A 27,947-nucleotide genomic window follows, 5' to 3' on the forward strand; every position below is an offset into this window, starting at 1 on the left:
TCCAACACAGCATATTAGATTTTGAGTTATTTTTTTTTTTTGAGAAACAACCATTTCGTGTTTTAAAAAGTTATCCAGGTGATGCATTAATGATGAAAGATTCATGCAGTGCTTAGAAGGTAAAGCCCCTGTTATGTCACTATATTAGTCCCCCAGCCAGACGGCCGACTCTGCCAGGCTGCAAGAAGGGCCAGCGAACACGTCCTTCCATCGGAGGGAGGCCTTGCTCTGGGCCAGGCTTTGGCTTCCCCGGCCGCTGTGGAGGAGCTCAGCCAGGAGCCCAACCGACTGCAGGCCCTGCTCATTTGTGCCGGATGCTCTGCTGGCTGGATGAGGTCGTCTTCCGTATAGATGTCTGCTCACTCAGGCCCTCGGCCTACGGGGCTTGCAAATAGGGTTGCCGGGTGCAGCTCAGGAAGTATCTCGGGACTTGGGGGGTGGAGCCAAGAGCAAGGTGGGGAGAAGCACAATTGAATTCCAAAGGGAGTTCTGGCAACCACATTGAAAGAGACTGTGCTCCTTTTAAATGCCTTCCCTCCATTGGGGATAATGGGGGATGGGGCAGCTTCTTGGGGGACTCATAGAATTGGACCTCCTGGTCCAATTTTTTAAAAACTTGAGGGACGGGGTGAGGAGAGGCACCAGATACTATGTTGAAAATCTGGTGCCTCCACCTCAAAAAACAGCTCCTCCCAACCCCGGAGCTCGAGATGCCCATACATTGATTCTCCATTGCACCCCATAGGGACCAGTCCCTATAGAGTATAATGGAATGCCCAGTGGACATTCAACCCCACGCCCCGCTGCTATCTGACAACCCTGAATGCGGGGAAGGCTTGCAAACCAGGGTGTCCCCTGCCCCCAACTGGGGAGCGGCAAAACTATTTGCAAATTCAGCCGAAGGAAAGAGCAGCCGCAGCGTATGTGCGCGCGCGGGCGTCCCTGAACAAACGCAGTTCTCTGCCCTTATGAAGGCTTCGCCTGATTGCCACATCTTATAAGATTGTGGTCTATTATTCCCCCAAATGGCCGGCTGGGGAAGGGGAACCAACCAACCCCACCCTCCCCCCGCAAACCCCCTGACTGCAAGAAAGAGCCCAAAGTCCAGCGGCGCCGCTTCCATCCCGAGCTCGCTCCCGCTCCCGGGCTCTGCAGCGGAGAAAAACCCACCGCGAAGTGAAGCACCAGCGCCCTCGGGCGTCGGCCCACAGAATTGCAGCGCCTGCCTCGGACGCGGTACTTCGACTCGCGCATATTAGCATCAGGGCAGAGGAGGCATGCGCAGAACCCAGCGCGCGAGAAAGAACCCCTTCCGCATGCGAGAAGGAGAACGAGTTGTCTCCTAGAAGGGCTGTTGTTTTCTTTCGGGTCTTCTCTCCGGCTTCCGGTCCGTTGGTGTTTCTGATCCGGCCTGCTACAGCCTGGGGATGTCGCGGCGGGCCTTGAGGCGGTTGCGGGGGGAGCTGCGCGGGCAGGCCCTGCCGGAGGCCGAGGAGGAGGAGGAGGAGGAAGAAGAGGAGGAGGAGCAGCAGCTCCCGGCGCGGTCTGGGCAGGATGGAGCGAGCGGCAGGCGGAGGAAGCCCCGGCAAGAGGCGGCAGGGCGCGTCGCCAACCTCTTCGAGCTGGTGAGAGGCCCGGGAGGGCTCGGCATCCCTCGCAAACATTTGTGTGGATATCGCTTGCGCTGCTTCCTCAGCAACGTCCTTGGGGCAGCTTGCGATGTGACAGAATAGAACAGAGGTGGCCAAACTTGCTTAACGTGGCTATTAGCCACAATATGTGTGTGTGTGCGCGTGTATATGTTTGTGTGTGTATGTGTGTGTATATATATATATATGCACACACACACATATATTGGCCACTGTGTGACACAGAGTGTTGGACTGGAGGGGCCATTGGCCTGATCCAACATGCCTTCTCTTATGTTCTTATGTGACTCAGAGTGTTGGACTGGATGGGCCACTGGCCTGATCCAACATGGCTTCTCTTGTGTTCTTATGTGACACAGAGTGTTGGACTGGAGGGGCCATTGGCCTGATCCAACAGGGCTTCTCTTATGTTCTTATGTGACACAGAGTGTTGGACTGGATGGGCCACTGGCCTGATCCAACAGGGCTTCTCTTATGTTCTTATGTGACACAGAGTGTTGGACTGGATGGGCCACTGGCCTGATCCAACAGGCCTTCTCTTATGTTCTTATGTGACACAGAGTGTTGGACTGGATGGGCCACTGGCCTGATCCAACAGGCCTTCTCTTATGTTCTTATGTGACACAGAGTGTTGGACTGGATGGACCATTGGCCTGATCCAACAGGGCTTCCCTTATGTTCTTCTGTGACACAGAGTGTTGGACTGGAGGGGCCACTGGCCTGATCCAACACGGCTTCTCTTATGTTCTTCTGTGACACAGAGTGTTGGACTGGATGGGCCATTAGCCTGATCCAACACGGCTTCTCTTATGTTCTTATGTGACACAGAGTGTTGGACTGGATGGGCCATGGCCCTGATCCAACAGGGCTTCCCTTATGTTCTTCTGTGACACAGAGTGTTGGACTGGAGGGGCCACTGGCCTGATCCAACAGGGCTTCTCTTATGTTCTTATGCGACACAGAGTGTTGGACTGGATGGGCCACTGGCCTGATCCAACAGGCCTTCTCTTATGTTCTTATGTGACACAGAGTGTTGGACTGGATGGGCCATTGGCCTGATCCAACATGGCTTCTCTTATGTTCTTATGTGACACAGAGTGTTGGACTGGAGGGGCCATTGGCCTGATCCAACAGGGCTTCTCTTATGTTCTTATGTGACACAGAGTGTTGGACTGGAGGGGCCATTGGCCTGATCCAACATGGCTTCTCTTATGTTCTTAATGTAAGAGCCACATAAAATAAACATCAGATGTTTGACAGCTGCAAGGAATGGAGGAAGGAAAATTGATAGAGAGAGGTTGAAAGAAAGTAACTTTAAATGCATTCTCCAAACCACTGGCTGGCTTCAAGAGCCACATAAAATGTGTGAAAGGCCCACATGAGGCTCCCGAGCCTCAGTTTGGCCACCCCTGGAACAGAACAAAGGTAGAGTCCAGTGACACTAAGACCAAGACCAAGCTGGGTATGTTTAGCATGAAAAAGAGATGACTGAGAGGATATGATCATCGTCTTCAAGTCCTTGAAGGGCTGTCCTATAGAGGATTGTGTGGAATTGTTTTCTGTGGCCCCGGAAGGTAGGACCAGAACCAATGGGTTGAAATTAAATCAAAAGAGTTTCCGGCTCAACATTAGGAAGAACTTCCTGACAGAGCAGGCTTTTTCAGGACAGGCTTCCTCAGGAGGTGATGGGCTTTCCTTCTTTGGAGGTTTTCAAGCAGAGGTTAAATGACAATCTGACAGCAATACTGATTCTATGAACTTAGGCTGATCATGAGGGAGAGGGCAGGATGGGTTGCACCAGTGTTTTGTTCTCTTGGCCCTTTCTTGCACATTCACCATTTTGGGATCAGGAAGCCGTTTTATCCAGGTCAATTTGCCAGCTGGAAGGTTTCTCCCCGCCCCCCCCCCCGGTCATCCTCTGGGCATGGAACAGGTGTCACTAGGGGTGTGGGGGGCAGGTAGTTGTGAATTTCCTGCAGGGGGTGGGGCTAGATGACTGGAGGTCCCTTCCAACTCTGTGATTAAGAAAAAAGCAAGTTGTAAAGCAAACATTAAGAAGCCAAAAATGGTGTCTGGAGATTTCCCAGAGTTACTACTAATCAGCCCCCTGGAGAAAAGGGGTATTTTGGAGGGTGGGTTGTCTGGCATTATACCCTGCTGAGGGCCTACTCCCAAATCACCAGGGATTTCCCAACCCGGAGCTGGCTACCCTGTTTTAGCTGGACAGCTACATGAAAGTCAGGGGGGTGCCTGACAAGCTTGAAGGTGGAGACTGTTCCAGAGTTAGGTGCCATCACCAAAAAAAGCCACATCATCACCAAAATCTGTGGGACACAGAGCAAGACTTAATAATATGGAAGGAGATCAGCTTTCAAGGACTGGACTGCGGGGGCATTAGCTGCTCCCTCTCCCCATACTCCATATCTGATTGCTAATATTTGGTATGCCATCTCTGCACCTGCTTTTGGTAGTTACGGCTTTCATCTGTTTCTGGACTCGATCTCCTCCTTTCCACCGCTTCTTCTCCACACGTTTGTTGAGTTCTTTTTTTGGTCTCTAAGGCATTTGAGTCAGCACCGTATCTGTCAAATAACTGGGTAAGGAAACGTTTCCTTTTATCAGTCTTGCACTTGCTGCCCCGCGCCTTGATTAAGGTTGGGGTCTTGTTTTATTGGGTTGAGGCTGGTCATTTTTTGTGACTGGCTGCAGGCGCAGGGTTTTTATTGTGCTGACTCTACTGGGAAGTTTAACATAATGTGTTGCTCCTGAGCTGTTTGTGTGGCTTTTGCTGAAAAGGTGGGGTTTAGCTTTTTTTTTAGTGTTATGAGAAAGAAACAGAGTAGGGGTTTTTTTAATTGTCCTGACTTTGTGAACATAAAACATTGCCTGAACAGATTTTCAGCTGATCTATCCCATTCTTGTCCTCTCTGGCAGTGGCTTTCCAAGGTCCTTGACAGGATCCCCCTCCCCCGCACTGTTTCCCGAGTTCTCTTTGTTAAGTGGTGCTGGGGATTGATCTTGGGACCTTCATCACACTAAGTAGATGCTCTGAGCTATGGACTTTTTCCTTTATAGAAGAAGTAAATCCATGCATCTGCTTTATTTTTTTTAATTCAAGAAAAGGCATAGATAGTCCTTGTGTTTGTTTCCAGTGATGAGAAGGATACAGATTCTGTTTGCTTGATTGGGCTAATTGAATTATGCCGTTCTTAAATTTTGCACAGATAACTCCTGAGGGTGAGCCAGCATCCACTGAGGAGAGAGAAAATTCTGGGCTTCAAGAGGAGGGCCACACAGGGAGCCAAGGAGAAGCTGAACTTGAAGGTCTGGAGAATGACAGGGGGAAAGATGGAGAAGAGGTGGAGCAACTGGACAAGAAGGCAAGTAGCTTGCAGTCAGCTGGGATGATAGACTGGATCAAAGGAAGCCTGGAGAAGGCAGGGAATCCTTAAAGATCTCACCATCTGAGCAAGGGACAGTCCCCAATGCAAAGTCCTACCAAATCTGACCTTCAAGGGGATCAGATGGACTTTGTGGTTGTATCCAGTGCCCATTCATACACTACATGAAGAGGTCTTGCTGTGAGTGTGAGTGAGCAGGAATCTTCTGGAATTCTATAGATAATTTGTTTCTTATAACCTGTCAAATCCTCACTTGGAAAGGATTAAAGGGACGGGTCAGAGTTCAGCCTTAAGCAGACTGAAATCTGTTTTCAAGCCCTTCTTTCTAGTCAAAGACGAAAAAAGAAAGATGCAAGTTGAAAGCAACATTTTCCCTAAAGGTGCAAGAAAAAAGATGGGCGAAATGATGAACAGCTCTCCAAAAATTTAACTGTGGGTTGTGTGTTTGTGTCACAGGCTGGGATGGGGCTGGGATGGTAGGAAGGAAAGTTAACCCTTTATGCTGCTGCTCTGTTATACACAGGCTTCCTTGAACTGGTATTAGCTGTAGCCAAAGCGGTAAAACAGATACAATATGGTACCTGTCTTCCCCACCCTTGAGCTAATAGCAATTTGCTTGGGAAATGGTGGAAAGGTGGTAGGCTTTTAGTGGTTTTTTTTTAAGTCAGGAGCTTTCCCATGTCTGGTCTAGTCAAACCTGAAGGTTTCAGACCTCCTGCTGCCCTAAAAGTGATTAGAGACAAATTAAAGTAGGATGCACTAACCTCTTAGGTCTCCAAGAGGGATGCTATTCCCTTGAAAGCCCTGAAAACGAAAGAGATATTTGGTGGGGTTCAGTCGTGGTCCTTGTAGTGCCACATGAAAACATGGCTTTGGGTTTAAATGCCAGAGGAGGGGTGGGCATGGAAGGAAGCACCATCTGCGAAGAACACTCTGTGCTTTCCAAGGGGGGAAATGGTGGTGGAATGCTGCCACGTGCCCAACTGCAGGCTACTTTCATTTGCACTGAACCAAATTGTCTCTCCTTCTACCTCCCCTTGACTGGATCCCTTCTTTGCATTTGGGTGTTCAGCTGGACTCCTCAGGCTGCATCTTATCAATGCCGTGTGCTTTTCCCCCTCAATAAAGGCTGTACCAAGTAACAAAACACGGAAGAAGAAGAAGAAAAGAAAGAAGAAGAATGCAGCAGGCGAGGCTCCCGTAAGTTTGCCTCGGTTTGGAGATTAGCATTAAGCATCAGTGACCCCGAAGTGCCTGATGAGGTGGAGGAGGGTTTGGTGCCCAATCAAGGGGTTAACGCAGAGGGCAAAAGTCAGTCCCAGTCCCAAGCTCTCCTTAGAATCTGAGGCATGTCGTCTGCTGTGAGGCTGGCTTGAACTGAGGTGCCACCGTGGGATCTGGGGTGCCAGTCCTGGAGGACATTGGATTGGAGAAGGGACTGTGCAGTTGAAGCAGCAACAGAATGAGCAGAGGTTGACAAGATTCTGCATGGGATAGACAAGGTAGAGAAAGAAGGACTTTTCTCCCTTTCTCTCAATACAAGAACTCATGGACATTCCATGAAATTGCTGAGCAGTTGGGTTAGAATGGATAAAAGGAAGTCCTTCTTCACCCAAAGGGTGATTAACACATGAAATTCACTGCCACAGGAGGTGGTGGCAGCTATACACATAGATGGCTTCAAGAGGGGATTGGATAAACATATTTTATAAATTGTTTGCTGGTCTATGACTGTTATAAATAAATTCATTCATTCGACATATGGAGCAATGATCCATTAGTGGCTATTAGCCACAGTGTATTGATGGAACTCTCAGTCTGGGGCAGTGATGCTCTGTATTCTTGGTGCTTGGAGGGGGCACAGTGGGAGGGCTTCTAGTGTCCTGGCCCCACTGATGGACCTCCTGATGGCACCTGGGTTTTTTGGCCACCAAGTGACACAGAGTGTTGGACTGGATGGGCCATTGGCATGACCCAACATGACTTCTCTTATGTTCTTATGTCTGGGGCAGTGATGCTCTGTATTCCTGGTGCTTGGAGGGGCACAGTGGGAGGGCTTCTCGTGTCCTGACCCCACTGGTGGACCTCCTGATGGCACCTAATTTTTTTGGCCACCGTGTGACACAGAGTGTTGGGCTGGATGGGCCATTGGCCTGATCCAACATGGCTTCTCTTATATTCTTCTGTGACACAGAGTGTTGGGCAGGAGGGGCCATTGGCCTGATCCAACATGGCTTCTCTTATGTTCTTATGTGACACAGAGTGTTGGACTGGAGGGGCCATTGGCCTGACCCAACATGGCTTCTCTTATATTCTTCTGTGACACAGAGTGTTGGACTGGATGGGCCATTGGCCTGATCCAACATGGCTTCTCTTATATTCTTCTGTGACACAGAGTGTTGGACTGGATGGGCCATTGGCATGACCCAACATGACTTCTCTTATGTTCTTATGTCTGGGGCAGTGATGCTCTGTATTCCTGGTGCTTGGAGGGGCACAGTGGGAGGGCTTCTCGTGTCCTGACCCCACTGGTGGACCTCCTGATGGCACCTAATTTTTTTGGCCACCGTGTGACACAGAGTGTTGGGCTGGATGGGCCATTGGCCTGATCCAACAGGGCTTCTCTTATGTTCTTATGTGACACAGAGTGTTGGACCGGAGGGGCCATTGGCCTGATCCAACATGGCTTCTCTTATGTTCTTATGTGACACAGAGTGTTGGACTGGAGGGGCCATTGGCCTGACCCAACATGGCTTCTCTTATATTCTTCTGTGACACAGAGTGTTGGACTGGATGGGCCATTGGCCTGATCCAACATGGCTTCTCTTATATTCTTCTGTGACACAGACTGTTGGACTGGAGGGGCCACTGGCCTGATCCAACATGGCTTCTCTTATGTTCTTATGTGACACAGACTGTTGGACTGGAGGGGCCTCTGGCCTGATCCAACATGGCTTCTCTTATATTCTTCTGTGACACAGAGTGTTGGGCTGGAGGGGCCATTGGCCTGATCCAACAGGGCTTCTCTTATATTCTTCTGTGAGCCAGAGTGTTGGACTGGAGGGGCCATTGGCCTGCCCCAACATGGCTTCTCTTATATTCTTCTGTGACACAGAGTGTTGGGCAGGAGGGGCCATTGGCCTGATCCAACATGGCTTCTCTTATGTTCTTATGTGACACAGAGTGTTGGACTGGAGGGGCCATTGGCCTGACCCAACATGGCTTCTCTTATATTCTTCTGTGACACAGAGTGTTGGACTGGATGGGCCATTGGCCTGATCCAACATGGCTTCTCTTATATTCTTCTGTGACACAGAGTGTTGGACTGGATGGGCCATTGGCATGACCCAACATGACTTCTCTTATGTTCTTATGTCTGGGGCAGTGATGCTCTGTATTCCTGGTGCTTGGAGGGGCACAGTGGGAGGGCTTCTCGTGTCCTGACCCCACTGGTGGACCTCCTGATGGCACCTAATTTTTTTGGCCACCGTGTGACACAGAGTGTTGGGCTGGATGGGCCATTGGCCTGATCCAACAGGGCTTCTCTTATGTTCTTATGTGACACAGAGTGTTGGACCGGAGGGGCCATTGGCCTGATCCAACATGGCTTCTCTTATGTTCTTATGTGACACAGAGTGTTGGACTGGAGGGGCCATTGGCCTGACCCAACATGGCTTCTCTTATATTCTTCTGTGACACAGAGTGTTGGACTGGATGGGCCATTGGCCTGATCCAACATGGCTTCTCTTATATTCTTCTGTGACACAGACTGTTGGACTGGAGGGGCCACTGGCCTGATCCAACATGGCTTCTCTTATGTTCTTATGTGACACAGACTGTTGGACTGGAGGGGCCTCTGGCCTGATCCAACATGGCTTCTCTTATATTCTTCTGTGACACAGAGTGTTGGGCTGGAGGGGCCATTGGCCTGATCCAACAGGGCTTCTCTTATATTCTTCTGTGAGCCAGAGTGTTGGACTGGAGGGGCCATTGGCCTGACCCAACATGGCTTCTCTTATATTCTTCTGTGACACAGAGTGTTGGACTGGATGGGCCATTGGCCTGATCCAACAGGGCTTCTCTTATATTCTTAGCAGCAGCGAGGGCCAGAATCAGGCCTTCTCCAGGGCAGGGGGAAGGGCAGGTGGGAAGAGGCTGGATATCAGAGTCAGACTTCCTTTGCTGTCTTCTTGATGACTCCCCACAGTGCCCCGGAGATGAAGATGATGATGCCGAAGACATCGAGAGCATCCTGGTGAGGCTGGAGAGCTCTGCTGGGCCGTGGTCCCAGAATGAAGGCAAGGTCATCACGGACAGTCGGCCACTGCTCTATGTGGAGCACAGGTAGGAGGCTGAGAGCACCGGAGAGTAGCCCAGGCTAGCCCAATGATCTTGTCAGGTCTGGAAGCTAAGCAGGGCTGGGCCTGGTTAGTATTAGGATGGGAGACCCCCAAGGAAGCCCAGGGCTGCGACACAGAGGCAGGCAATGGGAAACCCACCTGTGAGCATCTCTTGCCTTGAAAACCCCCTGAGGGGATCCCAAAAGTCAGCTGTGACTTGATGGCCTCGGGCCCAGTCCCCTGAACTCACTAGCCAAGGTCTTGGTTTGTTTTGTTTTATCATATTTATATCCCACCCTCCCCTGGGGAGGGACGGTGGCTCAGTGGCAGAGCATCTGCTTGGGAAGCAGAAGGTCCCAGGTTCAATCCCCAGCATCTCCAAAAAAGGGCACAGGCAAATAGGTGTGAAAGACCTCCGCTTGAGACCCTGGAGAGCAGGGGAGGGACAGTGGCTCAGTGGTAGAGCATCTGCTTGGGAAGCAGAAGGTCCCAGGTTCAATCCCCGGCATCTCCAACTGAAAAGAGTCCAGGCAAATAGGTGTGAAAAACCTCAGCTTGAGACCCTGGAGAGCCGCTGCCAGTCTGAGAAGACAATACTGACTTTGATGGACCAAAGGTCTGATTCAGTATAAGGCAGCTTCATATGTTCATATATGACAGGCTCAGGGTGGCTAACAACAATTAAAGCAACGTATAATTTAAAAGTATACAATAAATATACAATTGTAAAGTGTATAGTAGGTATAACAAAATATACAATAAGTATACAATAAAAACCATAATACATAAAATTTACAATCAACAGAAAATCCAAGTGGGGCCAGAGGCTTGGGGTGTGGATTGGCTTTCTTGCACTTCTTGTCCAGAAGAGGGAGCACTCACTGAAAGGAGGCTGCATCCTGCTTCCACCTACCCTTGTGGCGGGGGAGCGGGGGGAGGGGTAGACTGGTGTTTGCAGCCGGCAGCCCCCTCTGAGGGAGCGAGGGCTGGGTGGAGGGCTGGGACAGGTCTCTGGAGCAGGGGCTTTAGAAAGCAGCAAAGACAGGGACTCATGTATTGAATTTTTCCCCCCACAGGAACTTGAATCCAGAAACTGAGCTGAAGAGGTATTTCGGGGCCCGAGCAGTTCTAGGCGATCAGAGGTGATCAAGCAGCCAAAGCGTGAAGCAGATATTTAGGTCTCGGTGGAAAGTTGCTTGCAGTTCTATTCTAAAAATGCACATTCCAAGTGGCTGTGTGTTAAACTGTCAACACTGAGGCTCTGTGAAAGCCTTAGGTGCAGCTATGGAGCGAGAGGCAATTGGCAGAGAGCTCAGAAGATGCCGAGTGCTGAAGTCCAAGGCAGAAGAGTAGCAGCAGCAGCATCTCCCTAGAGGTGTAGCTGGCGTTTGGCTCATTGTGCTAATCTCATCAGCCTCCTGAGCGCAGCCTGGAGACAGAAGAGTCCCCCTGGGTTAGTTCTGGGTGACGTTGAGCTGGGCTACTTGTCCCAGAGTTTCCTTAGGAGGCCAGGTCCACCTGGAGGCTATGTGGTCTTGGGCTGGCAGGAGCAATTGCGCAGGTTCTGGGAGGTCAGTAACAGGTGGCTGCTGCCTGCCAGTCAATTCCAGCTCACCTGGTAACTCACCTGTCCTGTCCTCATTTTCTCCTTTCCCCTCCCTTGAAGTAATTCCAAAGGTGGTTTTACAGAGATGGGTTTGTTTCTATGAGTAGCAGGACAGAGGTTCTGCCGTTCCCCATAGAATCATAGAGTTGGAAGGCATCTCCAGGGTCATCTAGTCCAACCCCCTGCGCAATGCAGGAAACTCACAAATCCCCCCTAAATTCACAGGATCCTCAGTGCTGTCAGATGGCCTCATAGACCTCATTTCTGGATGGCGAAGCCTGTGTACATTTTATCCCTTTAGTGGTTTTTTTTAATATTCTCTCAGATTGTGCTTCCTGTGGAAGAGTCTCACTGTTTTCTCTTTGAGTGCTGAAAGGGATTTGCTCCGCAGATGAAGCTGGGCTTGTCTTCTTTTGATTAAGTCTCTCATTCTGGAGAACCTTGCGTTTCAATTGCCAGCCCCTGGTGACGCTGAACGTTGTGTCTCCCGCAGACCAAGGCAGAGGCAGCGACCGCTTCTCCGCAGCACCTGGCTGACGGTGCCCAAGAGCACCTGGCCACGTCACAGCAAGACAGGTGAGAGGCTCTGCTGTTGGCCTTTTCTTGCACTCAGACAAAAGTGCAGCTTGCCTCACCAGTTGGCAGGGTGGCTGTGACCTGCTCCAAGTCCTCTGGTCAGGAGAGGGAGCAGGTTAGAAATCAAATAATTAAACAGAGTTGTATGCTTATTGCATTAAGAACTCAAACACATGTGCTAGGAGCAAGCAGTGCAAAGGAAACATCCTTATTCTTTTTCCCAGTCCAATTTACTTTCTGAGGTTTGGCTTTCCATAGGACGTAGGAACATAAGAGAAGCCATGTTGGATCAGGCCAATGGCCCCTCCAGTCCAACACTCTGTGTCACATAAGAACATAAGAGAAGCCCTGTTGGATCAGGCCAGTGGCCCCTCAAGTCCAACACTCTGTGTCACATAAGAACATAAGAGAAGCCATGTTGGATCAGGCCAATGGCCCCTCCAGTCCATCACTCTGTGTCACATAAGAACATAAGAGAAGCCCTGTTGGATCAGGCCAATGGCCCATCCAGTCCAACACTCTGTGTCTCATAAGAACATAAGAGAAGCCCTGTTGGATCAGGCCAATGGCCCCTCCAGTCCAACACTCTGTGTCTCATAAGAACATAAGAGAAGCCCTGTTGGATCAGGCCAGTGGCCCCTCCAGTCCAACACTCTGTGTCACATAAGAACATAAGAGAAGCCCTGTTGGATCAGGCCAGTGGCCCCTCCAGTCCAACACTCTGTGTCACATAAGAACATAAGAGAAGCCCTGTTGGATCAGGCCAATGGCCCCTCCAGTCCAACACTCTGTGTCTCATAAGAACATAAGAGAAGCCCTGTTGGATCAGGCCAGTGGCCCCTCCAGTCCAACACTCCGTGTCACATAAGAACATGAGAAGCCATGTTGGATCAGGCCAATGGCCCATCCAGTCCAACACTCTGTGTCACATAAGAACATAAGAGAAGCCATGTTGGATCAGGCCAATGGCCCATCCAGTCCAACACTCCGTGTCACATAAGAACATCAGGAAAGCCATGTTGGATCAGGCCAATGGCCCCTCCAGCCCAACACTCTGTGTCACACAGTGGCCCAAAAACTCAGGTGCCATCAGGAGATCCACCAGCGGGGTCAGGGCACTAGAAGCTCTCCCACTGTTTCCCCTCCCAAGCACCAAGTATATAGAGCATCACTGCCCCAGACAGAGAGTTCTAACAATACTCTGTGGCTAGTAGCCACTGATGGACCTCTGCTCCATATGCTTATCCAATCCCCTCTTGAAGCTGTCTGTGCTTGCAGCTGCCACCACCTCCTTTTATCCATTCTAACCTGACTGCTCAGCAATTTTGTTGAATGTCCATCAGTTCTTGTATTGTGAGAAAGGGAGAAAAGTACTTCTTTCTCCACCTTCTCTATCCCATGCAGAGTCTTGTAAACCTCTATCATGTCACCCCACAGTCGACGTTTCTCCAAGCTAAAGAGCCCCAAGCATTTTAACCTTTCTTCACAGGAAAAGTATTCCAACCCTTTGTGTTGGTGAGACTAGGAACGGAGGAGCCAGGAAAGGGCAGCTGGTGGGGGGTGGGTACGGGATCCAAATCTTGCCTAGGAGCACCGGATGGGGCTGACCTGGAAAGCCGGACCCCATTTCCTCTGCTATTGAGGACACTGTTTTGTCTTCAAGCTGTGACTTCTGGAATTGCGTGTATCCTGTTTGGTAAGGAATTTGTATCCTGGGTGGGCAGGAAATGTTCTTCCTTCCTTGTCTGTGGCCTTAACAGCCCCTCCCCCTCTAGGTCTCTCCATGCGGCTGCTTGAGTCAAAGCGGGGGGTGCAGCACTTTGCATTCGAGCACCACCGAGAGTACCAGCAAGTGCAGTTCAAGTTCCTGGACGCGGTGGAGTCCATGGACCCCAACAACCTGGTGGTAGGTGCTCAGCTGGGCAGCCTCAGGGGCCTTCCAGGGGCAGCTCTCCAGAGTACAAAAGCATTGCCCCAGATGAAGCAGCCTTCCTTTCTCCCTGGGCTTGACGTGCAGGATTTATACTGGGAAGTCACTGCAAGAGGAGGACACAGTGGGGTTGTAGCCTGGCCGGCTAGAGGGTTTCATAGCCAGACTGCGGAGGTAGCAGTGAGGGGCAAAGGCTGATTCCAAAGGCCAGCGTTCCCTCTAAACTGAGTTAGTGTGAGCTAGCTCACAGTTTTCAGTCTCTGGCTCACACATTTTTGTTTTAGCTCAGGAAAAATGGCCCCAGAGCAAGCTAATTTATGCAGCAGCTCACAGCTTTAATGCCATAAGCTTACACAGTAGAACGGGGGTGGGGAACCTCCATCCTGAGAGGTCACTTGGGGTGGCCCTCGGGGATTGCTGGGCCGAACCGAGCCATGTGGCAGCCTTCCTGGGGCCTGGCTGGCCAGCGAGGATCGTGGGGCCCAGCCGCACTGTACAGCAACCTCCCCAGAGCCCCGCGTGGATCACAGGGCCCAGGTGTACTGCACAGCAGCCTCCCTGGGGCCTGGCTGGCTGTTCAGCCAGAATTGCTGCAGGGCCTGGAAAAGACTGTCACAGTTCAGTTTGCACTTGATTATTCCAGATGGTGTGACCTAATATGCTAATATTAGGGTCTAATATGCTACTGAGTTCCTGCTGGGCTTTTTCTACAGAAAAGCCCTGGACCTATGTATTTGCCTAGGGTGGTAGGCCAGGGGTGTGTGTGTGTGCATGCGTGTGCCAGATTAGACTCTCCCCACATGCCTTCAAATAGAAAAACAATTATTTGCATTAATTTTGCTGGCCTGAATCATTCTCTCTTGCCGGAGCACTGTTTTTTAAATTGATAATTTTTATGGCCTGCGAATGATGTTATAAATATCCATATGGCCCTTTGCAGAAAAAGGATTTCCCCACCCCTGCGGTAGAATATTTGCTCACAAGACTCCACAGCTTAGAGAAAGTATTGCCCAAGACAACAGTTGGGCAGTATCTCTCAAGTGGCACCAACCAAAATAATACAAAATAAGGAGTGGGCTTTTGACTCTCTTCATCTGCACAGAATTTTCCACAAGGCTTTGATGTTCAGTACTAAGTGGGGCACAGGGTTTGCTCTGCCATGCCCTGAAATCTCTTTTTCTCCTCCTTTCACCCTCGCCTTCTTTGTCCTGTATATCCAGCTTGATTAAGAACTCAGGAGAAAATAGAAGTTTACTCTGCCTTGTTAGTTCATCAGTTAATGCTGATAAAAAGGCCTTACATTCCTGTTGTGTGTGGGCCGTGTGTCTCTGTGCTGAAGACCTCTGCGAGTCCATTTTGCCCTTTGTGCTTCCTCCTCTCAGCATCATGGTGTTCAAAAATAAGTTTGGGATGGAGCCCTGTTGAGAGTCTGCGCTCCCCCACCCTCTTATTTAGAGGGAGTGGAAAACAACCGACTTTGTTGTTCTGCAAAGAGAATTCTGAGGAGGGGCGAAAGCTGGATGCATTCTCTCCCTCTCACACACATGCACCCACACACAGAGAAGGCGCATGAGTTCTTCCTGGAGCTTATTGGCTGGGAGGAGCCTCCATAACGGGACAAGAAGCCCCCCGAGGAAGCCGTTCTTCCCAACTGGGGCGGCGGCGGGGAGGGGAGTGATATGTAACCCTTCCAATTTGGGCAGGCAACTCTGCTATTTATAGACTTCTCACTGCTTTGGAGAGAGATGCCTAATTTCTCTTGGTTCTTAACAGAACAGGCCTTGCTTTGAGGCTTTTATTAGGCATGCCAAAGTGAGTTAAACAAGGCAGCCCGTACAAAGGAGGCGAAGTGCAGAACTGTTCCAAGGCCTAATATTAGCGTAATTGGGACACTGACCGGCCAAGAGCCCCAGCCTCCCCCCCCCCCCTTCCTGATGAGGCACGTTAGGTTCTTGGAAACTCGCATGCTGGCTCTTGCCCAAAGAGAGGGCTTTGTCCAGGAGAAAGGCCTCCATGGGCTTCCCAAAACAACTCCTGTGTTGCCCTCCTCTTCCTCCATGCCCAAATGGGTGGGGCACATCTGTTTGCTGAGGCCCGGGTGCCAGCAGTTGGCAGAAGACCACCAGCACTGGAACTGGGGGCAGGTGTGGGGGGGGAGATGAGCCTTCCACTGCCCCGACTTCCTTCTTGCCTTGAATTTCTCTCTCCACCTTGAGAAAGGACAAGGACATGCAAGTGGCACCAGCGGAGGGCCCCAAATGGCACCTCAAATTCTGCTTGCTGGACTAGAGGGGAGCAGCAGACTCCCAGAGGGCCGGGTGGGGTTCTCTGTCAGCCTCCCAGGAAGGATCCCACCTCCTCTTGTCCTGAGCTGGGTGAGCCTCCAGGGGAAGGGCATTCCACAAGAGCGGGGCCACTGCAGGAAATGCCCTGCCTGTAGTCATCACCGACCTTCCTTCTGAAGGCGGGGCCACAGAGAGCAGGGGAAGCATGCCTTAGCTGGCAGGCTGCCGAATTGAAATTGACTGGACTACCGGGCGGGAAGGTTTTTTGTGTTGCTGGAGAGCTCTGAGGATCCCCCCCCTTCTGTCTGCCAGCAGCTTCTGCTCCAGGTGAACCCTTACCACGTGGACTCCCTGTTGCAGCTTAGTGAGGTGTGTCGGATGCAGGAAGACCAGGAGATGGCCAGAGACCTTGTGGGTAAGAAGCCGGGGGGGGGGGGCACCTCACAGGCATTGGCCAGCCCTAGGATGAGGCCTCTCCTCCCAGTGTCAAGCATCGATATTTCTCAATAATCAAGCTTTTGTTCTTGAATCAAAACTTGCTTTATTGAAAAATTCCATAGCTTGCTCCAAAGACGGACTCCTTGGAAGTAATGACATACATAGTATTGAATAGGCAAGCTTCAAAAGGCTGGGGTACAGATAACTTCAAAAGAATAACATAAAGATGCAAATTGAGTTGCGGGTTCAAAGGCTACTCACTAGTATCTCTTTTATGGCTAAGGAATGTCAGTCAGCTAATAAAGACATCTCCCTTTCTCACACATTCTCAGAGAACCGATAAGACCTGGCTGTGTGAATCTGGGGGAGAGGCATTCTACACCGTTAATACAAGGTTATTCTAAACATCCTGGGTCTAGATGGATTTATTATGCACCTTTTGGAAAGAAGAGAAGGGGGGAGGAAAGAAGGGGGAAAAGGCAAAGGTGATGCTCTGCTTTGTCTCTGGCCTGTCTGCTAAACACATATAGAAACAGCATATAGAAATAGCATGCTTGACCCCAGGAGCGGGGGGATGCGTGCTTTCTAAGGAGCGGGTGGGTGCCAGTGGGCACAGTGGCAGAGGGGGCTCGCAGGTTCATTGATGTGCCCTGTTTTTTGCTTGGTCACTTTATTTTGAGGGGTGGAAATTGCTGCCTGTCCAGGAACCTGCCCCAGGAGGCTTATGAAATAATCAATTAATAATAACAACAAAACGTTGAAAGGTACTGATTAAAATACAGTATTAAGAATTCAGCCTCACATGTAATAAACATAGACCATAAAAACAGACCGCTGACAGTTTAAGATAAGTTTCTAGACTAAAGTGATTTTTTTTTAAAAGCCTTGAGTGAAAAGAAATATTTTGTCTCGGCACCTGAAAGAGCAACACAGGAGCTGGGTGAGCCTCCAGGGGAAGGGCATTCCACAAGTGAGGGGCCACCACAGCAAATGCCCTGCCTCTAGTCACCACCAGCCTCCCTTCTGAAGGTGGGGCCACGTGGAGTGGGGCTTGAGAGGCAGAGCTTAGCTGGCAGGCTGACCAATTGAAATGAACTAGACCACCAGTATTCCCATCGTGCCCCTTTCTTCCCCAGAGAGGGCCCTCTACACCCTGGAGTGCGCCTTCCACCCCATGTTCAGCCTCACCAGCGGGACCTGCAGGCTTGACTACCGGAGGCCAGAGAACAGGTAGGGGGCTGCAGGTGAGGCTGGCTGGGTGACAGCATTATGGGGTGGGAGGGGGACTAGTGAGCCCCCAAAAAAGCTCCCCCCCACCCAATATTTTCTGTATTGCTTACACCTCCATTGGCTGATCTGTTCTGTCATGCAGACAGCAGTGCTGGGCATCAATGGAATGCTCCTCTCCCAGTTGAGACTGTGAGCACCGTCTGGATGAGCCCCCCCCCCCCCGTTTCCCCCCTCCCCAGCCGGCATCTGGATGTGGAGATTCCCTGGTTTTGAGAAGCGACTTGATTCTCTCCTGTGTTCCCATCTGGCCTTTCCTTGTGGCATCTCTTGCAGAGCTTTCTGCCTGGCTCTCTTCAAGCACATGATTTTCCTGGAGAAGAGGGGGTGTCCTCGCACCGCTCTGGAGTTCTGCAAACTTCTCCTCAGGTAATCTCGGGAGGGGGGGGGCTCTCTTAGGCTTCCTGCAGGTCAGAAGGGCAGGGGAGGGGCTGGCCCTTTCCTCCTCTGGCCACCCATCCTTCGGCAAGAGCGGGTGCGGTCTGCCCTCATCTTGAAGACCCTCCAGCCCCAGAAGGGTCATTTCATTGCCTGGGCATCTCCCTGTGCAGGGGCTTCTGCCCCCAGGCGGAGGGGCATTGGGTGGGCACAGGTGGCCAAGAAGCCTCTGGCCATTGAGGCCTTAGAAGAGCCTTCTTTTTCTCTCCCTTTGCCAGCCTCGACCCGGAAAACGACCCCTTGTGCATGCTGCTGGTAATCGACTTGCTGTCGCTTCGAGCGAAGGAGCACGCCTTCCTCACCCGGATGTTTCAGGAGTGGGAGGTGAGTTGGGGGGGGGGGGCAGTTTGGTGCGCTGAGCTTGCAGGAAGGTCGAGGCGGGGCTTTGTATTGCTTACACCTCCAGTGGCTGATCTGTTCTGTCATGCAGACAGCAGTGCTGGGCATCAATGGAATGCTCCTCTCCCCCTTTGGCGAAGGGGGCTGGAGCTGCTTTGTTCCCCTGCTGTTGAGAAGGGACCGAGAGGAGGGTCTCCATCAGAAATGGCAGTCTGGTGCCTTTGCCTTCCCCCCACATTCCCAGCTCTTGGGGTTGCAGAGAGCTGTTTGAGAACGCGTTGGCTGTTGTGGATCTCTCACTCCCACACCCCCTGGGCTGAGGACTGCCTCTGCCCTCCTGCTCTTCTGGGGCTGACAGCACCACCCCCAAGAGCACCAGCAGCCCTCCACTCTGCGTATCGGTTGGCTGAGGGGGGTGGGCATTGCTGAGAACTGTAGCCCTGCTGCTTAACCCCCTCCCTCCCCTCCACCTTGACTGCTCTCTTATGTGGAGGCTTCCCCAGTGAATAATTCTCACCTGTCCCCCAGCCCCACTTGTTCTGCCTCCTCCCACGGCCTTGTGGTTAAAGTGTCCCTTTTGAGTCAGCCCCAGAGGCAGGCTGCTGCTATTGCTTTTGTTTCCAGGGTTTTGCAGGGAAATGGTTGGGGCCGGGGGGGATTGTGCAGGGCAGACTGTGGCCACCACCCCCTCCCCCGTTGACCCCAGGAAGGTCTTCCCTTCCCAAGGCCTGCCTCTGTCCAGCACTGGGCCTGCCCGCATTCAAAGACGAGGGTGCCCAGGATGTGCTTTTAGAGACCAGCCTGGTTCATCATGGCTTTTCCCCCCACAGAGCCACCGGAACCTCTCTCAGCTTCCCAACTTTGCCTTCTCCGCCCCTCTGGCGTATTTCTTTCTGAGCCAGCAGGAGGACATCTCTGAAGCGGAGTCAAGCAAGGCCCATGAGGAAGCCTCCAGGCTCATCCGGCAGGCGCTGGTCATGTTTCCGAGTGGTGAGTCATAGAGTCACAGAGTTGGAAGGGACCTCCAGGGTCATCTAGTCCAGCCCCCTGCACAATGCAGGAGACTCACAAATCCCCCCTAAATTCACAGGATCCTCATTGGGACCTCACTCAGCAGAGAGCTTGACAGGGACCTACCTGGGTGCAGTGTCACTGGAAAACAGAATGAAAACAGGGAGGAGGGAAGGAGTGTGCTGGCCACACCCAGGAGAGCCAGTATGGTGTAGTGTGCGGACTCTTATCTAGGAGAACTGGGTTGGATTCCCCACTCCTCCACTTGCAGCTGCTGGAATGGCCTTGGGTTAGCCATAGCTCTCACAGAGCTGTCCTTGAAAGGGCAGCTTTTGTCAGAGCTCTCTCAGCCCCATCCACTTGTTGTGTGTCTGTTGTGGGGGGAGAAGATATAAGAGATTGTAAGCCGCTCTGAGACTCTGATTCAGAGAGAAGGGTGGGGTATAAATCTGCATTTGTCTTCTTCATCTTGGGCTGTCAAGAGAGGCTGGACTTCTTTGTCCCCAGAGGAGGTCAGCAATGGAAGAAGGTGCTCCCTCTGACTCTCCTTCCTCTGCGGTTCCCCCCATCTGCTGTGGCTGTTTGGGGTGCCAGAGAAGTCTGGGGGGCAGGAGAGCAGCTGGGGGGGGGGACTCCAGATGTTAGCGATTGCCTTCAAGCTGATAAGCGCAGCCCTGGCTCAGCAAAGGAGCGGGAGAAGAGAGGGTCACGTGGCTTTACGCCTCTTGTGAAGAAAGAGCTGGTGGGAGGGTGCCAAAGCACCCCCACCCCCGGGATGGCCTTGTGTGTGAATAAAGCCCTGTTTCTTCCCACTGCGTGTCTGGCTTGGGAGGGCGGCAGCAGGAAACCACAGTCAAGGGTGTCTGCTTTCATCCCCGTTTCTCGTGACCCACTCGCTGCTGCTGGCCACACCTGCCCTCCAGGCACTGTCCAGATTTAGATGGCTGCTGCACTTGAGCCCCCCACCCCTGCTGCCGCCACTCTCGCCCTGGGAGGAGGCAGACCAGCTTTTCTTCACCCCACCCCACGACTGTTGGGCTTTGTAGGCAAGGTTATCTCTTGCACTGAAGGAGAAGAGTGTCCAGCTTGTGTGTCCCCCTGATAGAGAACAGCCTTTCAAAGTTTCGTGGCACAGCAGCTTAAACACTGCAGGGGGGGGGCGTTGGGGGTTGTTGGTTGTGTTTTTCTTGCTTAAAAAAAAACCCCAGTTGCCAGGAGCTTCAGCTGCCAGGTTCGAGGGAAGGTCTTGGGAGCAGTGTTCCCTCTAAGCTGAGTTAGTGTGAGCTAGCTCACAGTTTTCTAGCCCCTGGCTCACATATTTTTGTCTTAGCTCAGGAAAGATGGACCCTGAGCACACTAATCTATGCAGCAGCTCACAACTTTAATGCTAATAGCTCACAAAGTAGAATTTTGTGCTCACAAGACTCTGCAGCTTAGAGGGAGCATTGCTTGGGGTTGCTGCCTGTTACATTCCACCCCCACGGCCCCCTCCCTAGCTGTGTCGAAGGGCTGGCTGCTGAGGAAGGACAGGCCTTGAGTTCAAAGAGAGCAGCTGGGAAGAGGTGAATTGTGTGCAGACATTGGAGAGATCGAGATAGAAACACATTTAAGGAAAAGATTTTTAAGATATTCCATGGATGGCACTTGACACCTGTAAACCTAGCTAAGATGTATCCAAATATGACAAAAACATGCTGGAAACGGCATGATAAGGAGGGCTCTTTTTATCACATGTGGTGGTCTTGTGTAAAAGCAAAAAAATATTGGGCAATGATATTTAAGATGATTCAAGATGTATGTGGTAGAGTAATTCCATTTAAGCCAGAGTGTTTTTTATTGAACATAATTCCAGAGGTTAAGGAAAGGGAAAACGAAGCATTTATGTATACATATGTTAACAGCAGCTAGAATACAGTATGCTAAAAACTGGAAGAAGGCATAGTCATCAAAAAAGAAGTGACTACGAAGGTAGTTGAAAGGGTAGAAATGGGCATTTTGACGGACTTGCTGAGAGAAGAAAGTAAACAGGATTTAAAAGAAGTGTGAGAACCTTCTATAAATGGATTGGAAACTGTAAAATGAAAGTGTGACAGATAGAGAACGATGGATAGAGAAATTGTATTTCAGATTAATGTATGAAGATGTTATTTTTAAAGTATGACAGAGATCGTTAAAGGAATAATACTTTGATTTATGTGAAAGAAGATACGTTAATGGAGAAACAAAGATTGGAGTGTAAATTTTTAACCTTACTTGCCCTTCTCCCAACCCACTTTCCCCTGCCCGAACCTTCCTAAGACTGAAATATAATCAAACCAGAGAGATTGAGATAGAAACTTTGAGGGGGGGAGGGGGGGGGAATCCAAGCAACCAGCAGGAACCGAGACTCTCCAGGTGCTGTTTGTTGAGCCTCGAGGAACTTATTTCCTGCCGCCTCCCCCTTCTTGCAGTTCTGATGCCTTTGCTGGACCACTGCAGCGTGCAGCCGGATGCGATGGTGGCTTCCCACGCGTTCTTTGGACCAAATGCCCAGCTCAGGTATGGGGCACGCGCTCTGTCAATCTGAGGGCGTCTGCATCCCGCAGGTGTGAAAAGGCACAGGTGGGGGGCTCTGTGGGAGAGCATCTGCTCGGCAGGCAGGAGGTCCCAGGCTTCGCTTCTGGCAGCAACAGCTGAAAAGACCATCTCCTCCCATATATGCCCGGGAGGTCGTTACGTTCGGCCTCCCAACATCTGTTAGCTGTCCCTGGCCCAAGAGACACCTGCCGTGCCTCAACTAGGACCAGGGCTTTTTCAGTTCTGGCCCCAACCTGGTGGAATCGGCTCCCTACAGAGATCTGGGCCCTACCTGGCTTGTTAACCTCTAAAATGGAGATGTTCTCCCAGGCTTTTAGTTGAGGCTGCGGGTGTCTATTCTTGATCTGGTTGGCCTCCCCTGTCGGCTCTGTCACCTGTACTAAAAAATGGAATAATATCTGCCATCTTTATGGGATAACATCTTGTTACGATGTGAGACAGCCAGGCTGGGCAATACTGTAATGATATGGAAATTTTCTGAGTTGTGTTGAGTTGTCTGTTCATAAAATGTTTTTATTGTGTTTTATTAAGAACATAAGAGAAGCCCTGTTGGATCAGGCCAATGGCCCCTCCAGTCCAACACTCTGTGTCACAGAAGAACATAAGAGAAGCCCTGTTGGATCAGGCCAATGGCCCCTCCAGTCCAACACTCTGTGTCACATAAGAACAGAAGAGAAGCCCTGTTGGATCAGGCCAATGGCCCCTCCAGTCCAACACTCTGTGTCACATAAGAACATAAGAGAAGCCATGTTGGATCAGGCCAATGGCCCATCCAGTCCAACACTCTGTGTCACAGAAGAACATAAGAGAAGCCCTGTTGGATCAGGCCAATGGCCCCTCCAGTCCAACACTCTGTGTCACATAAGAACATAGGAGAAGCCCTGCTGGATCAGGCCAATGGCCCATCCAGTCCAACACTCTGTGTCACAGAAGAACATAAGAGAAGCCCTGTTGGATCAGGCCAGTGACCCCTCCAGTCCAACACTCTGTGTCACATAAGAACAGAAGAGAAGCCCTGTTGGATCAGGCCAATGGCCCACCCAGTCCAACACTCTGTGTCACATAAGAACATAAGAGAAGCCCTGTTGGATCAGGCCAATGGCCCCTCCAGTCCAACACTCTGTGTCACATAGGAACATAAGAGAAGCCATGTTGGATCAGGCCAATGGCCCATCCAGTCCAACACTCTGTGTCACATAAGAACATAAGAGAAGCCCTGTTGGATCAGGCCAGTGGCCCCTCCAGTCCAACACTCTGTGTCACATAAGAACATAAGAGAAGCCCTGTTGGATCAGGCCAGTGGCCCCTCCAGTCCAACACTCTGTGTCACATAAGAGAAGCCCTGTTGGATCAGGCCAGTGGCCCCTCCAGTCCAACACTCTGTGTCACATAGGAACATAAGAGAAGCCCTGTTGGATCAGGCCAATGGCCCATCCAGTCCAACACTCTGTGTCACACAGTGGCCAGTATGTGTGTGTGTATAAATAGCCACAGATGGACCTCTGCTCCATATTGTTTTATTATATGTTGTGCTCCGCCTTGAGCCCTACGGGGAGTGGGTGGAATAGAAATATACTAAAATTAAAAATAAAGACCAGGGGAGGCGGAAGACCCTGCCAGAGCCCCTGCCGGTCTGAGCAGACGGTGCTGAGTCTGGCAGAACCAAGTGGGGTCCAGTTCAGTAGAAGGCAGCTTCACGCATCTGTTCGCCATTTAGAGGCTCATTGGAGTCAAGTTTGGATGTGGGGGCGGGGCCGCCTGGAAAGGGGGCGTGTCCAGAGGACGAGGGGAACCAAGAAGGGAATGCTCAGGTCTGGCAGAAAATCCCTCCCGGCTCAGCCACTTTGGGGGCGGGGGGGGGGCTGGAGCACAAACAGCAAGCTCCTGGTGGGGGGGCCCTGTGGCTTCTCCGGGGCAGAATCTCGTTCATCCCTGACTTCTTTCTTTCTGGTAAAATGTCTGGAGCCCCTTGTGGCCCTGGGAGAAGGGCCCATTTTTGTTGTTTTTTGGCTGTTGGCTTCTGTGGGGGAGGGTTTGCCAGGCCGTACCTGGGAGAGCCGTGCTGGGGAGGGAGGGAGGGAGGGGCTGCAGGGCCTCCATGGGAGCCATCTGCAGCCAATCTCTGTCTCCGTCTGGCCAGTGGCAGAGTTCTTCCGTGGGACTTTGCCTCCTCCAGACCCACCTCTTTGTCCACCCCTGCAGTTCGCCTCCCGCCCTGAACCAGCTGGTGGCGCTCTACCTGGGGCGCACTCACTCGCTGTGGAAGGACCCCGCTGTCATGGCCTGGCTGGAAACAAACGTGCACGAAGTGCTGCGGACGGTAGATGCCAACGACCCCGTCTTGGACGAGGCCGAGCGGAAGTGAGTGTGGCCGAGTGTGCTGGGGCAGAGTTGCTTTGGCTGTCCTGTTTCCCTGTCCCTGCACTGAGGGCTCCCACCACCTTCTGGCCATTTATTTAGACTTCTATCCTGCCCTCTCCGCAAGCGGACTCAGGGCGGCCAACAATCAACTCAGATATCTACAATTACAATTTAAAAATGATAAAATACAAGTTAAAAAACATTTTATGGTGCTGATCAGTTTCAGTATAGGTGGGGTCTTTCTTTCTTCCGACAGTGATCCCATAAGGATCGTAGTTCGTCAGCAGTGTAGGGTGGCAGTCCTCTCCCGGTTTAGGTGTTGAAGGCTCCTGGAAATAGTTCCGTTTTACAGGCCCTGTGGAATTGGGAAAGATCCCGCAGGGCCCTTAGGGCCTCCAGGAGGGCATTCCAATTTCTGGTGCTGCCACCGAGAAGACCCTAGCCCGTGTGGAACCCAGTCTGGCCTCCCTTGGCCTGGGGGTAGACAATAGATGTTACATCCCTGAATGCAGTGCTCTCTGGGGAACAGGCGGAGAAAGGCAGTCCCGTAGATAGGCAGGCCCCTGACCATGTAGGGCTCCATAGGCATCCTGCCCCCTTGTGGCACGAGGAGGCAGAGCCAAGGGGCCGTAACGGATGGTGCTGTGCAGCCGCTTGCCCCGGGACTCCGTTTGCCGCCTGCTCTGCTGGGTTTGAGGTCCCAAAACAGATTTTTAATTTGGGTCTCTCTCAAGTTAGCCAGGCTTGCCGTCCGCGCGCTCACAACGCAGCTGGTTCTGGCAGTCTGCAAACAGCCCTGGAGGCCCAGGCAGGGCTCGAAGGGAGGCCTTGGGGAAAGAGAGCTGTCCAGAGACATTGGGGGAGAGAGTCGTGTCTGCGTGTCCCACTGTTCTCTCCCTGGAGCCAAAGGGTTGACCCTTCCTTTCTCTGCAGGCGGAAGGTGCGGTACCAGAGTGCTCCTAGGAACATCTATCGCCATGTGATCCTCTCGGAGATCAGGGAAGCCACTGCAGCGCTGCCTCCGGTGAGGGGTCTGAGGGGGGTATTGCTGGCACGCGTGCCAGGCCCTCTCCCTTGGTCACTCTGACCCCCAGGCCTCGCCCTAGACCTGCTGGTCTTGCTTCCTCTTCAGATTTGCTCTGTGGCCCATCCCAGGCAGCCCCATCTTGAGTAGGGGCTTTGCCCAGCCCCATCGCCAGAGCTCTTGTCACAGGAGATGCCTGGGATTGTGCCAGAAGCCTCAGCCGTGCCTCTGAGCTACGGCCTCTCCCCAGAGTCAGCCTCTGGAACTGGTTCGGCTGCTGCTCACTCAGAAGAATGCCATGCCTGTAAGAGGGCCTAGGGTCCTGGCTTCTGGTCTGTCTCGCGTGTGTGTGTTCTGCACCACCCAGAGTGCCCAGGGCCGAAGCAGAGCCGACAGAGAGGGGATGCTGCAGGGAGGGGAGGGGAGGGGATGAGCAAGGATGATGCTGAATTAGGGCCACAAAGGAATCATCGGAGGAGGAAAGGAGCCAAGGGGGCTGCGGTGCTGGGGAGGACCAGCAGGTGGGGGCAAGGGGAAATGGCAATGGTTTTGTACCCCAACTCTGACCTGGACGTGGTTTGCTTCCCTCTCTCAAGGAAGTGACTTCACAGCCTATCATGGGGTTTGATCCGTTGCCGCCTCTGGACTCCATTGTGTCCTACACACGCCCAGAAAGGTAGCATCGCTGTGCTCTCATCATCTCCATGCCTCAATTTTGTGTGTGTGTGTGTGTGTTGAGAGAGAAAAGGGCAGCTTGGATGCTGACTCCCTCCCTGAGACTAGACTTGTCCAGGATTTTCTAAGCCTTCCTCTCTCTGACCTGAGTGAGGAATGACAGCTGTTCTGGGTATTTCTCTAAACTCCCTCCTGCAGAGAGTACTTTTCCAGAGTACAGACCCATCTGTGGGAAGGTGCATCCTGCCGCCTTTTCTCGGGAAGGGTAGCGATCCATCCACGACCCAACTTGCTAAGTCTGTCTCCCCTTTTGCAGGGCAGATCGTCCATCCAACGAAAGCACTTTGTCACTGTTCTTTCGCTCGCTGCTGCCAAACTTCAACTTGCAGGTATCTGGAGCGTGGCACCCACGGGGCTGTGCCCATGCCCCATTTATTTCTCCCTCCGAGCACTGTGTAGCAGCCAGGTCAGGATGCAGCGAGTCAGTCCCATTCCCCTGGTTCCCAGACGTCCTGCAGGCTTTGCTCAGAGAAGGGCGGTGGGGTTTCTGTAGAACAGAGATGAGGATCTGGGGGCCTGCAGGGCGAATTTTAGTTTGGGTGCAGTAAAAATACTTTGCCCAATCTCAGTAGTGAGGGAAAGCAGCCTTGAGACTGTCATAGACATAGTCTCATGTGACTATTTGTCCCTTTTGAAGGCTGTCGCTGGGGGAGCCCCTGTTTCCTTAGCTTCTCTTGGAGCACGAGAGCCCTGAGTCCAGGCTCCTTGAAGGACTGCAGACGAATATGTCCCTTGAGAATGCAGGGCTTGGCCACACCTGTCTTCAAACACAGGAAAGGAAAAGATCTTGGTGCCTGGATTTTTTGGCCATTGTGTGACACACAGTGTTGGACTGGAGGGGCCACTGGCCTGATCCAGCATGGCTTCTCTTATGTCTTCTGGACCCTGCATATCAGTGTATGCAGCTACACTAACTGGCTGTTCCTTGGGGCTGGCATTGGAAGGGGGTGGTATCCACAAAAGCAGGTCCAAGTCAGCCATGGGCTGAGGACCAGACAAGGGGAAATGGCAGCTAAGCAGGTTATGGGCCCAGAGTCTTGGGTCACTGCCACTGGCAGGGCCCCCAACTGCCCTGCCAAGGTTTATGCAGAGCTTCTAGCCAGCTGGGGCCTGAGAGAGCCAGTGGCCAGCTAGGAGAGGAGGTGAGGCTTCTGCACTGGCCATCTTGCTTTTGCCCACCCCCAGAGCAAGGGGTGTCATTACAGAGGCAGCTGCCAGGTGCCCTGTTCTGCCCTCCTCCTGGGCGCAGACATCTCATGGTGTGTTGCCTTTCAGGGAGAAGTCGGAGCTGCTGGAGCAGAGGAACCTGGTGCGGGGCAGGATCTGAACCAGGGGGTGAACAGACTGATGGCAGCCATGCGGGACATGTTGGCCAACATCCAGTTCCAGGAGCCGCCGCGTGATGACAATCCGGAGGGGGACGGAGGGGAATGGGACTGACCCCGAGCCCCCCTCCCCTGTAATCTCCCTTGCCGTGTAATAAACAGTCCAAAGCAGGAGGAGGAAAGGGGTCTCTGTGCCTCTCACACACAGGCACTGTCTCTTCCGGCTGAGTGGTGGAGCAAACATTTCACGAGGAGAGAGCCCCCCATCTGGGGCAAGGGAGAGCGGCTACCAGGCAGAGATGTCGTTGAGCTTAGTGGACCACCAGGAATAAGGGCCCAGGACTCCCTGGTGGAGGCCCTCTTCCGCATGCAGGAAGCTCTGGGTGCCAGCAGAAGCCTGGGGAGCAGCAATGCATTCCCTGTATTCCCTCTCCTTGCTTTGCCTCTCCAGGGTGGCTCTTGGAAGACCCTTTGCCTTTAGAGCCAGAGCCTGTCCTGTCTCAGGAGTTTGTGGAGTGGTGCTAATGATGCTTGATAAGGCAGAGGGGTGTAGTAGTTAGGCAGTCTTGGCTTGGGTTCACAGCTGTACCGGGTCATGGAGTTTGTTGTCTCTTTCTCTCAGTGT

The 27,947-nt window shown here is 52.1% G+C and overlaps 1 protein-coding gene across 1 annotated transcript; it reads left to right on the forward strand.

Moving 5' to 3' along the window:
• Positions 1–1,325: 1,325 nt before the first annotated feature.
• TCF25 (transcription factor 25) lies at positions 1,326–27,504 on the forward strand. The gene is made up of 18 exons (XM_060254264.1): positions 1,326–1,625; positions 4,874–5,029; positions 6,179–6,250; positions 9,258–9,394; positions 10,467–10,532; positions 11,490–11,572; positions 13,348–13,478; positions 16,103–16,202; positions 17,362–17,455; positions 17,789–17,881; positions 18,169–18,274; positions 19,120–19,279; positions 21,751–21,838; positions 24,080–24,238; positions 25,172–25,262; positions 25,859–25,938; positions 26,254–26,326; positions 27,273–27,504. The coding sequence occupies exons 1-18, from the start codon at positions 1,428–1,430 to the stop codon at positions 27,435–27,437; spliced, it is 2,052 nt and encodes a 683-aa protein (XP_060110247.1). The 5' UTR covers positions 1,326–1,427; the 3' UTR covers positions 27,438–27,504.
• The last annotated feature ends 443 nt before the right edge of the window (positions 27,505–27,947 follow it).

This window comes from Heteronotia binoei, chromosome 14 (assembly GCF_032191835.1).
Source record: "Heteronotia binoei isolate CCM8104 ecotype False Entrance Well chromosome 14, APGP_CSIRO_Hbin_v1, whole genome shotgun sequence".
In the NCBI taxonomy this organism is placed as follows: Eukaryota; Metazoa; Chordata; class Lepidosauria; order Squamata; family Gekkonidae; genus Heteronotia; species Heteronotia binoei.